Raw genomic sequence first — 16432 nt, forward strand, 5'->3', positions numbered from 1 at the left:
GAATAGCCCTGGGTTATTTCTCACTGTATTTTTGAAGAAAAACAGATTTAGGGCCCAAAAGAAATGATTGCTTTTCCTTTTCAGCTTAAATCTCAAACTCAGATTGCCATGAATGTTATTCGAGACTAGCTCAAAAGCCCAAAGGCCTTAACAATGAAACCTCTAGTGAGTCAAGAATGAAAAAAAATAAGGGTGGCAAGCACACGTATATTAAATAGATGAAGTTTACTATGAAATGTAACTACATTTGGGGTTATTTTATATAAGCCACTTGGGCAGCAGGGGTGGCTATGGCTGGTTCTTGGGTGGAGAGCAGCTGGGACCATTGAAGCTGATGGCTATGTGGAAGCAAGCAAGGAACACTTCTTAATGTTTAATCCCTCAAATCCCTCAAAAAAAATTCCAGAGGAGACATTTCCTTCTAATTCCTACCAGAGGTTGAGCATTTGCCTCCATGGGGTCCATGGATCCTGACATCACCCCGCTAAGCAGGCATCTATCTACTTGAGGTGTCATTGGAAGAAGAGGGAGCAAGGCTAACTCGGCCAGTCTTGGATGAACCCAGTGAATGCCATCGTCCACTCTCCTACGTAGGTATCTTTTCCAGTCACCTCCTTCCAGCCCCAAGGAGGAGCTGGACAACACTGACAAGCTGCAACGTTGCCCGAGCTGAGACAGCCGATCTTCTGCTGGGTTTACAAAAATGGAGGTGACTTTTACTGCTCTGGGTCACGGCCAGCCACTTCCCTCCTTTTTTCTTCCTCCCCACCTTTGTCAACCTAGCTTGCTATTGCCTTCCTTGTTACCATCCCACACCTTCTAAGAGGGTAGGTCCTTGTCAGCTGAGACCTGCACTTTGCACTCCTTCCTTTAAGTATCTTTTTTTTTCTTCTTCCAGAAAATGACTTGGTGGGTTATAGATTTGAGACCTACCTTTATAGCATGTTGGCTTTTCACGTTTCCTACAAAGAACTTCTCCCTATTTGATTCTCCTTTTCATTCTATTCAGTTTTTCTCAAGGAGTCTATATTCTATTAGAACCAAGCATAACTATTGTCATTAAGGGATGATGATGATGATGATGATGATGATGATGATCTGTTTGTTTCTGCAGTACTTCTCCTATTGGCTACATCAACAGTAGCATTCCTAATGTGAATTTTGTTTTTTTTAAAGAGAGAATTGTGTCACGACGCTAGCGTTTTAAAATTGCTTCTATTTCACTGCTGCTGCACGTTTGCTGTATTTATATATATTTATATAGCTGTTATATTTAGACTTATTTCTAACCAGCCATTTTAAAACCAGTCTCCTGGTAGCTATAGAACACATATTGGAATAGGGATGTCTAATTCTAATCCCAAAGCAAACAAACCATCTTATGGTTCAATCTGAGGTATGAACAAGGCCATTTAATCATCAAATGCTCTACCACCATTTAAATTTCACTAATATCTGGTTAATTGATTTGTTCCATTTTGGAGATTCCACTACATCCTTATCAAGAGGTACTGATTCACAATACTTTAACATTCAACACATGGGCAGAGTTCTGACACTGTAGTATGCCAGGATACTTAAACCTACAATAACCTGATCCACACACAACACAAAGCAATGATAGGCAGGTACACGCAGCACATTATAATAAAACCCAAACAGGCCATGTTATGGTTTATCACAGTGGTTCTTATTTTTTTCTTCACCACGGACCCTCCTTTAAATACATTTTGTGGCCATGGACCATGGCCACAGACCCCCAAGACCTAACTCAAGATTTAAATCATAATATTTCTTCCAGCCTTTGTGGACCCCCTCTGATGACATTGCGCCTTCCCCAAAGGTCCGCGGACCACAGGTTGAGAACCACTGGTTTATCTTAATTTATGGATATATTGTTTTGTTCTCAAGCACCATCATATTACCTCATAGCCTTTCACATTGTCACCCAGAGCTTCTACAATTCCAGAGCATTCAAATCCAGGTATAAGTGGTGTTTTTGGTGGATTATCAATGTTCCCTTGGCGAACCATCAGGTCAATAAAATTTAAGCCACTGTAAGGAAAGAAAATGAGAAGGGAAGATATGAAGGCCTACATTTGAAAGTAGCTGATAAACACCACCAAAGTGACACTGAATAAACTCCTATGATGCCATTTACAACCATGTTTTAGTTACCAACCCAAAATGCTCTTTATATGAGATTTCTTTTCATTCCCCTTCCCCCAAGCTGCATTCGCTATTCATCTTTTGGGATACTCCTAAGAAGAGCTCAAATTACATTGTTTCTTCTCTTTGTCTTCTCCAAGTAACACAAAATAATTTCTCGTTAAAAATAGCCACCCCTTTACACATTGTTCTTTTGTTGATTAATCTCCCCCCAAAAAAAAACCCCCAGCATGTTATGTTTGAAGTTTTAAGAACTTAATCTCAAAGAAACAGGCAACAGCAACAATAGATTGAGCGATAAGTCTCATTCAATGTACATGACTTTCTAACAGTTTTTTTTCCCCCAAGGGAAAGAGTCCACAACCTGAAGAGAGGGAAGTTTTTGCTTTTCTATATGTCCAAAATCACATACAGTTAAAATCCACTTTTGTTTATACTGCTTTGGAAAATAGTGGGATTAAAATATTAAGGACTTCACAAAAACGAATTGGTTCAGTTTTCAACCAAGTACAGAGGAGATTGCAAATGATTTAATTTTTAAGGAAGCTACTCTATATTACAATAGCATACCGTTAAAAACTGAAATGTAACATTCCTTTCCCACAAATTACTGGCAACTTTCATCTGATTGTTTTCCATGCTCCCGAATCTTTCAAAAAAGGTGGTGTAATCTGATCCATGAGCTATTAATCAAATGTGGTTATCAATGAGTCCCTTCCAGATAGTCCTCGACTTACTACTATTTGTTTAGTGACCAAAGTGATGACAATACTGAGAAAAAGTGACTTACGACACGTTTTCAACAATCCCTGCATGATCACATGATCAAACTCATGGGGCTGTCTTTCTTAGTAATGGAAGACCAAAACTGGGGTCATAAATTGAGGACTACCATAACTCCTTGTTACAACAGTTTCCCTGGGCTTCTGGATTATAGCTAAAACACTGATGGCAACCTACAAAACTGTGTAGGATTTTGGCCAAAGCTATTTGAATAACCCCATTCTATCCTTGAGACTTTCAATTCCCTTTAAACATGTTAGTGGAAATAAGACAATGGTTACTCCCAGCACTGGAGATTATTATTATTTTTTTAAATGTTTGTTTCACTGAACGGCAAAAATGTTATTCTCTGGGTACTTAAGCCTAATTTGCTGAAAATGGCTTCAAACTGGTGAATGCTGTCTCATTCTTTTTATTGGTGTGCTTTTTAAAGATTTCCTGGATTCCAGCTACAGTCTTTTTCTCTCACTATGCTTTTACTCTTAGTCCTACTGAGTTAACATTTTTAGCAGAAAGAAAGGAAATACTCTTAATGGCTGACTCCGATCTATAAAACCCTGAGATGGTGAAATAGACCACTCTTGGCATATTATTGAATCAGACACACATTACAGTAAAAAGGAGAAGAACGAAACTCTACTCTAACCCATTGCTCATTGCTTTTTTCAAACATAAGACTTGGGTAAACAGTAATACGATGCTTAGCGTTGCGGGATATATTTTGTAATGAACTGAATAAGAATATGAAGGAATATAAGGCAGAACAAATCCAGCAAAGCAATGGAATGGAGCCAGAATATATACTAGAGAAAGACAGCCAGCTTCCATTTATAAAGCAGAATGAAATTTAACATGATCCAAGATCGGATTGCATTCACCTCTCTATCAAGGGTAGGCAAACTATACATTCCAAGGGTTTTGGACTACACTACCCATAATCCATGATCATTGATAGATTATATGCCACTAAGTTAGCCCCAGTTCTTGTTGACTACATAGGCTGATTTTCTCCCAGATGACCTGTCCCCAGCCTGGTCCTTCAATTTTTTCAATGACACACTTATTGTTGCACTTCTGGAACCAAGTCCATTGATCTTGCTGTTGACTGCCGCCGCCTCCTCCTCCTCCTCCTCCTCCTCCTCCTCCTCCTCCTCCTCCTCCTCCTCCTTCCACTTTTACCAATGTTATAGACTTCTAAAGAGAACTGGCTCTTTGCAAAATGTGTTAAATATATGATTTGAGCTAATTATTCACACTTTGAGTGAGAATTCTAGAATTCTAAGGAATCAGTAAAACTAGGCAGATTTAAAATAAGCAACCAGACCCAATGTGTGCCTGGTCCTTAGCAATACAAATCATTGTTCCCATTGTTCCCCAAGCCATAATGCTTCTTTCAAGGTTAAAGTCTTCTAAAATAAGCACTGCAGCATTTCACCTTGATTTTTTTTCTCCTTCCGATAAAATGCCAGGACTTTGTGTAACAGGAGCCACACTTGGATGGCAGAAATGTGATTTTCTGACCTGGTGGTACACAGGAGATATTTCTATTCCTGAACTCCATTGGAAAATGCCTCACATACCTTCCTCATACCAAATCTGCACTGAAACATTTCCTAACCTCTATACTGCCAGAGCATCACTATTCATTCATCCATGAGTGCTTCTCGACTGGAATTTCATTTTAGCATGGATGCCAATGTGAGGTGGCAGTACAGTGTTATACGTGCTATCAGGATAGATTAACGCTGTCAGGAGCTGCAGCTCCAAATTCTGTGGACATTTGATGCATGTGGACATTGAATGCATGGATGGTCTAGATGGGAAATTTCATTTTCAGTTGTGTGAAATATTTTAAATAATAGATTAGTCTTTCTTCACCCATATCCACCACTGTCTTTACCTTTGGATTGAAAAGCATATTTGGACTGAGTATCAGAGATGTTCAAGTCTCTGATGCATTTCCTACTTATGTTCCAGGGATGTTTTTTAAGCTACTGAAGCTCAGCATTGAGAGAAGGACATTTTGTATCACTTCTATGCATACAGTATTACTTTGAAAAATCTATAATTTCATAAAGAGCTGAATATTCTCCAACTCATGCTCACTCTACTAACAGATCCTTTAAATTGTAGCCTCTCAATAAACTTGTGACTTCCCAACATGTTTTTAACCAGGGCCCAAATTTGATAGGGCTTCTAGGACTCAACTCAGCCTTACCTTACCACAATTCCCCCAAAGCTTGGCAGAGTGAATTAACTTTGCAAATGTTCTTTGAAACATGCACCTAACTAAAACTGTAGCATACATACTGTATGTGTGCTACAGTAGTATAATCTATGATTATATAATTACCAAATAAATCCTATATCTCTGCTTTTGATCTATAGGATAGTAGCACACGTGCAATGGGAAGAACATATAGCAGGGGTCTTCAAACTTGGCCCTTTTATGACTTGTGGACTTCAACTCCCAGAATTCCTCAGTTAGACATGCTGGCTGAGGACTTCTGGCAGTTGAAGTCCACAAGTCATAAAAGGTCCAAGTTTGAAGACCCCTGACATATAGCATGTGGCAAATGTGAACATCCAAGAACATGGGAGAGACAGAAAGAGGCACTGTGAAACTCTACCACTGGTCAAAGTTTCAAAATAATTTGGGCACCCCTAAAAATAGACCCCTGAAGATGCAATACAACCCATATTCACAGAATGCTGATAAATTGTTGAAAATCTGGAGGTAAAGGTAAAGGCAGAACACATTTGAAACAGGCAAAAAGTAGTTGGATTCTTGAACCAAAACTTTCCACAATGCATTTTATTGTTTGTAGTCAACACCTAGTTCCATCTATTTGGGAAAGATGCACTTCTAATCACTTAATCACATACTATATGAAAACATATAGCAGGGGTCTTCAAACCTGGCCCTTTTATGACTTGTGGACTTCAACACCCAGAATTCCTCAGCCAGGCACATGTCCACAAGTCATAAAAGGGCCAAGTTTGAAGACCGCTGACCTATAGCCTCATTTCACCATTTTTGTACAAGTATCAGGGGCGCACAGGAGAATTGGATATTTCTCTGCTGCTTGTAGAGGATAATCTTTCCATAACACAATATTGTCAACAGCACTTAAAATCCCTCAAATAATTTTTTGTACTGTATTGAGATGTGCTCATCTCCGTTTCAAAGCCGAAGAGCCAGCGCTTGTCCGAGGACGTCTCCGTGGTCATGTGGCCGGCATGACTAGACACCAAAGGCGCACGGAACGCTGTTACCTTCCCACCGTAGTGGTCCCTATTTTTCTACTTGCATTTTTACGTGCTTTCGAACTGCTAGGTGGGCAGAAGCTGGGACGAGTAACAGGCGCTCACTCTGTTACGCGGCACTCATGGTTCGACACGCCAAACTGCCGACCTTCTGATCGACAAGCTCAGTGTCCTAACCCACTGAGCCACTGCGTCCCTTGTGTGTGTGTGTGTGTGTGTGTGTATATATATATATATATATATATATATATATATATATATATATATATATATATATATTAACCTTTCATGTATTTATCTGTTGTTTTTATTCCTCTGTATATTTTAGATTTTTGTGTGTATGCATTATGTGTGTGTGTGTATAAGTGTGTATATGTGTATGTGTATACATACACACACACACACACACAAACATATATAGGCTTTTAAAAATATATAGGCTTTTTAATATATATATTTGTGTATTTTTTTAAAAAAATTTTTGTAAAAATCACTGTTTGTATCCCACCTTCCGTATGCTAGTCTAGGACTATAATAAAGATCTGACTGCCAGAGCAAATTCCCTTCCTTCCACATCATTAGGAGAAAACACTTTTAATATGGAAGAGGAAGATGGAAGAGATGGGTTGGTGGTTAATTCTAAATCAGTTTTTTATGTGCCACTTCTTAGTTCTCTTTCCTTCCAATTATCCTCATTGTTTGGAATGGCCTTGTGGAGCAGAAGTAAATAAATCCTGCTGATTTAACAACAAACATAACATCAAAACCTCCAAGATGTTAAAACAGTTAAGACCAACAATTGAAAGCGGGAGAAAGATTGTCTGCACAGACATAAAGTGTACGACTCTAATCTCTTTTATTTTATTTCTTTACTGCAAAAGAAACAAAAATGTTCCGATAGGATTAGTCCCATGACTTCTTGCTAACAATACGTTTAAGTTCATACAGTCACATACTTTCAGAAGAAACTAAGCAACACAATCCACCCTTGACCTATTTTCTGTCACCTCAGAAGCTAAGAAGCATTGGGCCTGGTTAGTCTCTTGGATGGGAGACTTCTACAGAAAATCAGCTAAATGAGGAAATTGTAAGAACATCCTAGAAGGAGGCAGTAGCAAATGACTGTTGCCTCCTGCCAAAACTGCATATCTAGGTAGTTGGGTTGAGCCAAGTTGGAGATAAAAATATTGTATTTTCAGTAGATGATAACAACTTAACTTTGGGCTGGGAAGCTAAGCAGCACTGGACATAACTATTAACTAGAGAGGACAATTAGTTAAATATCCTTGGGAATTTCAGGGTCACCGAGTAGATTAAAATAATCAGGAAGAAGATACTGGGAAACCATTGCCATATTGCCCCCCCCATAAAACTGCATGTTTCTGCCCAGGTAGTCATCAGGAGTCAAGCACAACTCAAGGACCTCAAGGTGCATTTCCTTCAAGTAAGCAAAGGAGTTCAAGAAGAGGCAGCAAGCCAGCATTGGCTTTACAAGCCTGCTTCATCATTCTTTCTGATTTCTACTGCTCACTTTTAGACATTCCAACCCAACATGTTACCCACAGTTTGCTCAAGCTCTCGGCATCTCAACAAGTTGTACAGCCCTTGAATAATTCCAGTCTGTAGTAGCCGTACGTCTAACCCTCATCCGCATCTTTCCAGTAGAGAATTTCCAGGGGGAAAAAAATTAGCTAGGAGGGAAAAAACAGGGATTAAGCATAGAGCAGGGGACCCCTTGGGGAAAAGAGGATTTATTAATGAGCTTGACCAAAGAAAAGAACTTGAGGCTATCAGAAGGAAAGGCAATCAGTCCCTATATAGCAGAATCAACATCCACATATACCAAAGAGTGGGGGGGGGTGTCACAGACGTAAGAGAAATGTGAAGGTGCCAGAAAAAGACCAAAACAGTCCAAAATATTGTTCCCCTTGGAAAAGGCTTCCTGATACACAGGAATCCTTTAAAAAAAAAACTTGAAAGGGTTTCTAATACATTGGGTCCTTTGGAAAAAAAAAACATAGCAAAAATGATTCACATTTTTTTTTAAGATTCACCGTCACCCCATTATTGAGCGCCAATGGGGAGAGAGGAAAGGGGGGGAGAGGGAAAGAGATGGAAAGAGGAAGAGCAATGGAAAGAGGGAGAAAGGGAAAAAAAAGATAAGTCGATTTTTTTTTTTTGCTTGCAGTCTTGTGCACATTTTCCTACAAATGAGAACTTGGGGGCAGAGCTGCATTTGCTGCCGAGTCAAAGCTCAGAAAGCTGTTTTTTTATAACCAAATGCTCCGGAAGTTGGGAATAAGCCCCAGTTTGTTTGTTTGGAGGTGTTTTGTTTTTAAAAAAAGGCTCTTTTCTCCGTGATGGTTAAGGAAGGCATCGATTGCAAAGGACAAAGGTGGGGGTGGGAGAGCTCCCTATTGAATTCACCGACCTCCCCCCCCCCCCCCCGAGATTGAGCTGGAACTTTGCAAAAGTCTCTGGAGAATAAAACGGGGATGGGGAGGGGGAAAGGTTAGGGTTCTTTTTGGGTGGGGGATTGGACCAACGCGTTCTTCTCTTACTCAGTCACTACATTGGAGCTGAAGAGTCTCCAATCCCTCCCCCTCCACTAGACGCCCGTTTGCCCATCAAATCCAAAGAGAGGAGAGAGAGAGAGAGAGAGAGAGAGAGAGAGAGAGAGAGGAGAGAGAGAGAGAGAGAGAGAGAGAGAGAGGATGGAAGGGAGGCAAGAAGATGCTTCCAGACGACCGTGGTCTAACCAGAATCATCATCATCATCATCATCATCATCATCATCATCATCATCATCATCACCATCATCCAAAGAGAGAGAGAGAGAGAGAGAGAGAGAGAGGATGGAAGGGAGGCAAGAAGATGCTTCCAGACGACCGTCGGCTAACCAGAATCATCATCATCATCATCATCATCATCATCATCATCATCATCATCATCACCATCATCCAAAGAGAGAGAGAGAGAGAGAGAGAGAGAGAGAGAGAGAGGATGGAAGGGAGGCAAGAAGATGCTTCCAGACGACCGTCGGCTAACCAGAATCATCATCATCATCATCATCATCATCATCATCACCATCATCCAAAGAGAGAGAGAGAGAGAGAGAGAGAGAGAGAGAGAGAGAGAGAGAGAGAGAGAGAGAGAGAGAGAGAGAGAGAGAGAGAGAGAGAGAGAGAGAGAGAGGGAGAGAGAGAGAGACGCAGAGGATGGAAGGGAGGCAAGAAGATGCTTCCAGACGACCGTCGGCTAACCCGAATCATCATCATCATCATCACCATCACCATCATCACAATACTAATAAAAAATATTAAAATAATAATAATAATAATAATAATAATAATAATAATAATAATAATAATAATAATAATAATAATAATAATAATAATAATAAAAACAAGCCAGAATACTGGACCAGGCTTTCACGCGGATCTTCAGCTCTCCTTCCTGAGGCTCCGGCATCACTTTCTTCGACACCCGGAGCTTGTTGAGGCCCCCGAAGGCGGAGAGCACCACGGCTCGCATCTCCTTGGCATCCCCGCCTTTCGGGATGCCTTCGCCGCCGATGCCTTCGCCGCCGCCGATGCCTTCGCCGTTGCAGCCGCCGCCGCCGCCGCCGCCTTCGGCCGCCTCCTTCTCGATCATCTGCTCCGTCTCCTCGGCTTTCTCGGCTCCTTCCTTGGCCATGGCGCGGCTGCTGCTGCTGCTGCTGCGGCTCCGGCGGCGGCAGAGAAGGGAGGCGGCGGGGCCGGAGAGCCGCCTTTAAGAGGACGGGGGCGCGCGCGCGCGGCGGGAACGGGAGCCAGCCGCAGGACGGGAGCGCGCCTGGCTTGGCCGGCCGTCTTCTTTTTAATTGAATTAATTTGAATTTTATTAAATTTCTATCCCGCCCTTTCCCACCCACCCCCCCCCCCCCGAAGGACTCAGGGCGGTTGACAGGCTATTTAAAATCAAACAGGGCATACAAAAGTGGGGGAAAAAAAAAACAATTTAGAAAAGATGACATTATCCCTTAACTAAAAACCTCCGGTAAAAATTTGCCCCCTCCCCTCCTTCCTTCCTCCCGATGCCATCGCGGGGGCCCGGACTGCCCAGGGCTCGGGGCGTGCCCGCCGGCTGCTTACCGCAGCGTTTCCCAACCTTAGGAACTTGAAGAGGCGTGGACTTCAACTCCCAGAATTCCCCAGCCAGCTACGCTGGCTGGGGAATTCTGGGAGTTGAAGTCCACGCCTCTTCAAGTTCCTAAGGTTGGGAAACGCTGGCTTACCGTACCCCCTGGCGTAGAGGCGCAGGAACTTTTTTTTGGGGTGGGGGTTTGTCTTAGAGCCGGGAGAGGATTTTTTGGGGGGGTGGGTAGGTAGGGGAAAGCTGGGGGAAGGGGGTTGCCGCGGGAAGGGGGGGCGCAGCGACGTCTTTGGAGGGCAGCGGTCGCCTCTCCGGCGCGGGATGGGGGGGGTCTTCGAGCAAGCCATCTGCTCGTTCCCCGGTTAAGGGATTTTAGGGTCGTTTGACTTGTAGCCAAGAAATTAAAAGAGGTTTGCTCCTGGGGAGGGAAGCCATGGCCAATCTAGACAGCACACTAAAAAGCAGAGAGGTCACCCTGTTGACAAAAGTGTGTATAGTCAAGGCTATGGTCTTCCCAGTTGCAATGTATGGCTGTGAAAGTTGGACCGTAAGAAAGGCCGAGCGCCAAAGAATTGAGGCCTTTGAACTAGGGTGCTGGAGAAGACTCCTGCAAGTCCCTTGGACTGCAAGGCGATCAAACCGGTCAGTCCTAGAGGAGATCAACCCTGACTTCTCTTTAGAAGGCCAGATCCTGAAGTTGAAACTCAAATCCTTTGGCCACCTAATGAGAAGGACTGACTCACTGGAGAAGAGCCTAATGCTGGGAAAGGTTGAGGGCGAGAGAAGAAGGGGACGACAGAGAATGAGGTGGCTGGATGGAGTCACTGAAGCAGTAGGCGTGAGCTTAAATGGACTCCAGAAGATGGTAGAGGACAGGAAGGCCTGGAGGAACGTTGTCCATAGGGTCGCGATGGGTCGGACACGACTTCGCAGCTAACAACAAGTTTGAGGGGGGGTGGGGTGGGATGGGGTTGTGGAGTTGAATTGATTTGAGTTTGGCCTGCAGATGCTCTTTGGCGGCTTTGGGTTTTTGTGCTCGTATGAATGTTGCGCTTTAATCCTTGTTTGGGATCGAAAGGAACCATTTAAGGGCAGGAAGGAAAAAAAGAAAAAAAAGAGAGAAGAAAAGAGATTTGGAAGGGATGCTCTCACTGTTTGGGAAGGAAGGATGTCGCACGGAAGACGCCCTCCCCCCCCACCTGGGAAGGAGGGGTTATGCGTTATCTTTCTGTGCCCGGGCAGAAGAGCCTTTACTGATGTTTCCCCACGTGTGCAGGTGGCCTGGGATAACCTAGGTGGCTTAGGCTGGCACACTGCCGGAAGCCATGGTTTGTTGTGCAAGCTACAATGATTAGGTTTGCACAAAACATAAGCCAGGGCTTACAACCCTCCCTTGCTGGAGCCAGAGCTCACTCATGCAAAGTGGATCCATTCGGTTGAACGACTCGTGGTTTATGGAGTAAGCCGCATTTAGCTAGGTTTGCATGACATTCTAAGGCTGCTTTTAACAAGAACTAAAAAAAAAAAAAAATTCCTCCTGCTTCCCTCAAAGCACTTGGAAGAAAGTTATCTGAGGTTGTCTGACAGACCAAACCTGATTCTGGATGCTGAGCAAAGGATGCAGGTATTTATGGATTTCTATGGAAACATCCTGTTGCTGAATTTGGGAAGCGGGTTCACACGCTGGGTTAACTCACGAGTGGACTTAACCCAGGAATACATCACATTTGGTGAGGTTCAGACATTGCAGTGGGCTATAGACTGTGCTTCCAACCACCATGATGACATAAACAGGGAGCTAAGAAAAAACTAAATCATCCTTAATAATGTGGATAAGAACTGTGATCTTCTGAATACTCTGAACCCACTGCCCAAATTAAATTCCATTGTTCCACATGAAACGTTCCTGCAAATTTTTTTTTCTCACTGATGCTGGGTTGTTGTTTTTCATGAAAAATCTCAGATGCAGGTATGGCTATCACCAGGTATAAAATCCTAACATCTGCCAGAGTCTCAGAAAAGGGACCTTGTTCTAATTTGTCCTGATTTTTTTTTAAAAAAAGGTTCTCAAATAAACTACATTTAAGCTTGCTAGAGGAAGTGATACCAAAAGGCACTTTAATTTGTTTTTTTTTTTCTCAACTCTAGTTGCCTGGCTAAAAATCAGAAATGCTACACATATGGATCTTTTCTGAGGTTATGTTTCAGAAATAAACTCGGGGAAGAGAGATTGAGAGAAGAATGCTCCTTTAAAAAAAAGCATTTATTCTGCCTGTTTTGTATGTGCTGTGAACCATAGCTTCAATTCCACCATTGTAGCTGGTGGATTGCCTCCTTAAGTAACACCAGCTGCCTGCAATTAGTGCAGGTTCGCATCCCACCAGGCTCAAGGTTGACTCAGCCTTCCATCCTTCCGAGGTAGGTAAAATGAGGACCCAGATTGTTGGGGGCAATTAAGCTGACTTTGTAATAATGCCGCTTGGGTGTGTGTGTGAAAGCCCTAACAAGCAGGCATATACATAGAATGAAGGCTACTGCTAAGCTTGTAAGCCGCCCTGAGTCTTCGGAGAAGGGCGGGATATAAATGGAATTAAAAAAATAAAAAAATAATTAAAAAAAATTCAAATTGGTTGACCATTTCATTTGCATCAGAAGTGTCTGAACATTTTGTCATGGATCTGATGAGGTCTTCTCCAGTAGCCCTCCATCCATCTTTCACCTAATAGGTTCCTTTGCTAGCAAAAAGAAATGATGTTGCTGACAAAAGAATAACAACCCATCAATTCCTTTTCAGAAACAATGCCTCCTAATTATGTGGTGTTTGGTGTGGGAAATGGAAAGTACTTGGAGGAAAGTCATATGCCAGCAGACTCTCTCAAATTTGTGGGAAAAACAAAAACTGAAAAAAAATGAGAAACTTAACCCTAGAGGACACCATGTGAACAAACAAATCCAATGTCTAAACCTGAGTCCCCTCCCTTTTTTTTTAAAAAAAGCAGGATTTGACTTAATTTAATCTCCAAAGACTAAACAAGATTGGGCCTTGTAAGTACTTAGATGGACGAGACAAAGAAATTCTAAGAAAACGACTTGTTTGTAGCCAAGGGAACAACATGGACGTGTTCACGAAGTCACCCAAGGGTCAAGCTGGATTCAAGAGAAGCTTGGTTGGACTTCTCTTTCCATCTAATGCAGCTTGGATTTGGGGGGGGGGGCTCTGAAATATAGAGAAGAAAAGCTGTTGAGAAGATGAGAACCTGCACTTCAGGTGGCTGGTCATCAACTTTGGAAAAGGATCATGGGCCCTATGCTAAGTTGTAATTCAAAATAGTTCCTAAAATCAATCAATTTCCCTCCCCCCCCTCTCTCTCTCCTATCTATCTATGTATCTAGTTAGCTAGCTAGCTACAATCTTTGTGGCTTGACACCATACAATACAATCAATAAGTCACATTAAAGCTTAGCAAATTGTCAATAATGAAAGAAGACGAAGTCCTTTTTTCCCATGAATCCTAGCATGGAACTAAGTTCTGATTTACTTCTCTTGGTGGCTATCAGGCTAGTTCACAGATAATTGATTTTCAGTGAAACGTGTCAGTTGAACAGACATTTAGAATTTTAAGCAGTACATATTTTTTTAAAAAAAATGAAACTATTTGTTGTCTAAACCAGTAGTAGGAATCTGAGCTGCTAAGATAAAGTGTGACTTTCCATCTCCTTTTTTTGGTCCTCCAACCAAAATTTCGAGTTTGCTTCCCCCCCCCCCCCACACACACTTTCTGCTTATTTCAAAAAGAGAAGATGCAATCACTGCAGTGTAAATCCTAAAAGAGGTTCAGTTCAGTTAACAAAAAATAAGTAATTTAATCTCACAACATAAGTACAGAAAAGGGCCAAATAGAGGTGACAGTCACCAAACATTGCCCACCTAAATAATAAATCTTATTTCCCATCTGTTTTTTTTAAAAATCTAAATTATATTGTAGAAAATTGTCCTTAGACAAGGCTGCACTGAATAGTCACCTGTACAGATTCTCTGAAGTCTACCTGAAATATAAAAATATAAAAGGCAAAATTATTTCCCTAGGAGGGTGCTATGTTACTGGTATTTTCTTCTCTAGCTGTTGCTTCAATCTCTGTTTTGCTTTAATCTCAGGGGTAATAGCAGCCAATTTCAAATCACAAACAGTGGATGGGATGATACAATACCACTCGGAAACTAATTAGTTTGGCTGCATTGTGACATCACAAAGGCAGGTGAGGAAGGGCAAATTGAAAATGCAGGAAAGAGTGGACATATCAGCAATTCAACATTTTTGTGAACATTGGGGTGGGCAAACACAGCAATATGAATTACTTTGGCTCAGACGCATTCTTGAAATGAATAGGCTTAAGGCTTAGGAATAAACAAGAATCCAACAGAAGAGAATATTGGTAGCTCGGGATTGAACTGTGGGGTTCAGATGTACCCCATTCCATACTTTATTTGCTTATTTTGCCTGGTATTAGGAATATTTTTATGATATCAACAGGACCACGTAATCTACAAAATGTACAGAAAGAATCAAGACTCTTGTTTATGCGGTCCTTTTATGGTGCTCTCTGAGCTTGGTTGTTTTCTTGCAGATGCTTCATTACCCAACCAGGTAACATCATCAGGGCTAGAAGGGAATGTGATCTGCTCTGTTTATGTACAAGCAATCAAGAAACCAGTTTCCTACCCACATTGACATGGCAAGCCATTGTATGTAAACAAGAGAGCAAACCTCACTGTCTTCTAGCACTGATGATGTTATTAGTAGGGTAATGAATCATCTGCAAGAAAACAACTAAGCTCAGAGGCTGCCAAGGATCCCACAAACAAGTCGTGATTCTTCCTGCACATTTTGTTGATTACGTGGTCCAGCAATTCCTTTCGATATCATAAAAAATATTCCTTTACCAGGTGAAATGAGCAAATAAATATAGTATGGAATGGGGTACATCTGAACTATTTCAGTCTGTGGAGTCCTTGGTGCTCTCAAAGCTTGACTGTGAGCACCATGGGTGCTATTTTTGCCTGTTGTAGAATTTTGTCTGTTTATAGAATTGTGGAATTGTTCTGCTGGAAAGGATTATTTAAGCCAGCATCCCGTTCTCACTGCTGGAATTCAGTTGAAAGAATCTTGGAAAAATATCTACCTAGCATCCCCTTGAGCCCGTCTAATCAAGGGTAACCTATCACCTTTTGAGGTAAGTGGTGGCCCCGGTGTTCAATTTCTCATCCTTGAGAATTTTGTATTTCTACTGGTGCAACTACAATCCCTTATCATTCATTTAAGTCAGGGGGCCTGGGCAGGAGTTGGACAGATCTGAGGGTCTCTGGCAGAAGGAGGGTCTCTGGGCCAGGGCCAAGGCAGTGGGGGCCGTTCCCTCACTGTTTCCAGGATGGCTTCGTGGGCCACATGAAACCACTTTGCGGGGCCATATCTGGCCCCCAGGCCTTGTGTTTGACATGTCTGATTTAAGTGATCTGTTTCCCAATGGCTTGTCTTCGTTTTGGAAAGTGAATCAGCAAAGGAGAGGCATGAAAAACTTCTCTACGCCAATTTTCCATATCAAGCCATCTTGTCACTCAAAAAGCTTATTCACAATCTAAGATAATTGTTTTCCTTCCTCCCTCTTCTCTGCCAACTTCACTCAAAGCTCTTTCCCCTTCTCTCCAGAAGTCAGTATGAATCATGACTGTAATGAAGCAATTTTCTGTTTAGAGACTCTACTGAGAGCTGTATTTTCTTTTCCAACACACACACACACATACACACACACACACAACAAACACACACACACAATAATGCACTTTGGAGTGAAAACGGGTTCTCCTTTCAGTGGAAGAGATACACAATGCATTCACTCGCACACTCTGGTTTTCTGCTTGCTCTCACTCCATTTGAAGAAGGAGAATTTGCTTTAGAAATTCTTTTAAAGGTAAAGAGGATTTAGTGTTCTTGGATGCAATTTTAGGCTGCATTAACAGAGGGTTAGAATCAAGATCACATGAAGTGTTAATACCACTTGATAAAGCCTTGGTAAGGCCACAC

At 42.0% G+C, this 16432-nt stretch overlaps 1 protein-coding gene across 1 annotated transcript in view; it reads right to left on the minus strand.

Moving 5' to 3' along the window:
- VAT1L (vesicle amine transport 1 like) overlaps positions 1 to 9914 on the minus strand; it is a gene marked incomplete at its 5' end in the record, with an annotated part of 41904 nt that extends 31990 nt beyond the window's left edge. Inside the window, 2 exons of the mRNA XM_083370336.1 lie at positions 1926 to 2055; positions 9643 to 9914. Of these exons, the coding sequence (XP_083226462.1) occupies positions 1926 to 2055; positions 9643 to 9914 (402 nt within the window). The remainder of the gene's footprint in view (positions 1 to 1925; positions 2056 to 9642) is intronic.
- Positions 9915 to 16432: the final 6518 nt, after the last annotated feature.

The sequence above is a fragment of the Vipera ursinii genome, assembly GCF_947247035.1.
Source record: "Vipera ursinii genome assembly, chromosome: 10".
NCBI classification, from domain to species: domain Eukaryota; kingdom Metazoa; phylum Chordata; class Lepidosauria; order Squamata; family Viperidae; genus Vipera; species Vipera ursinii.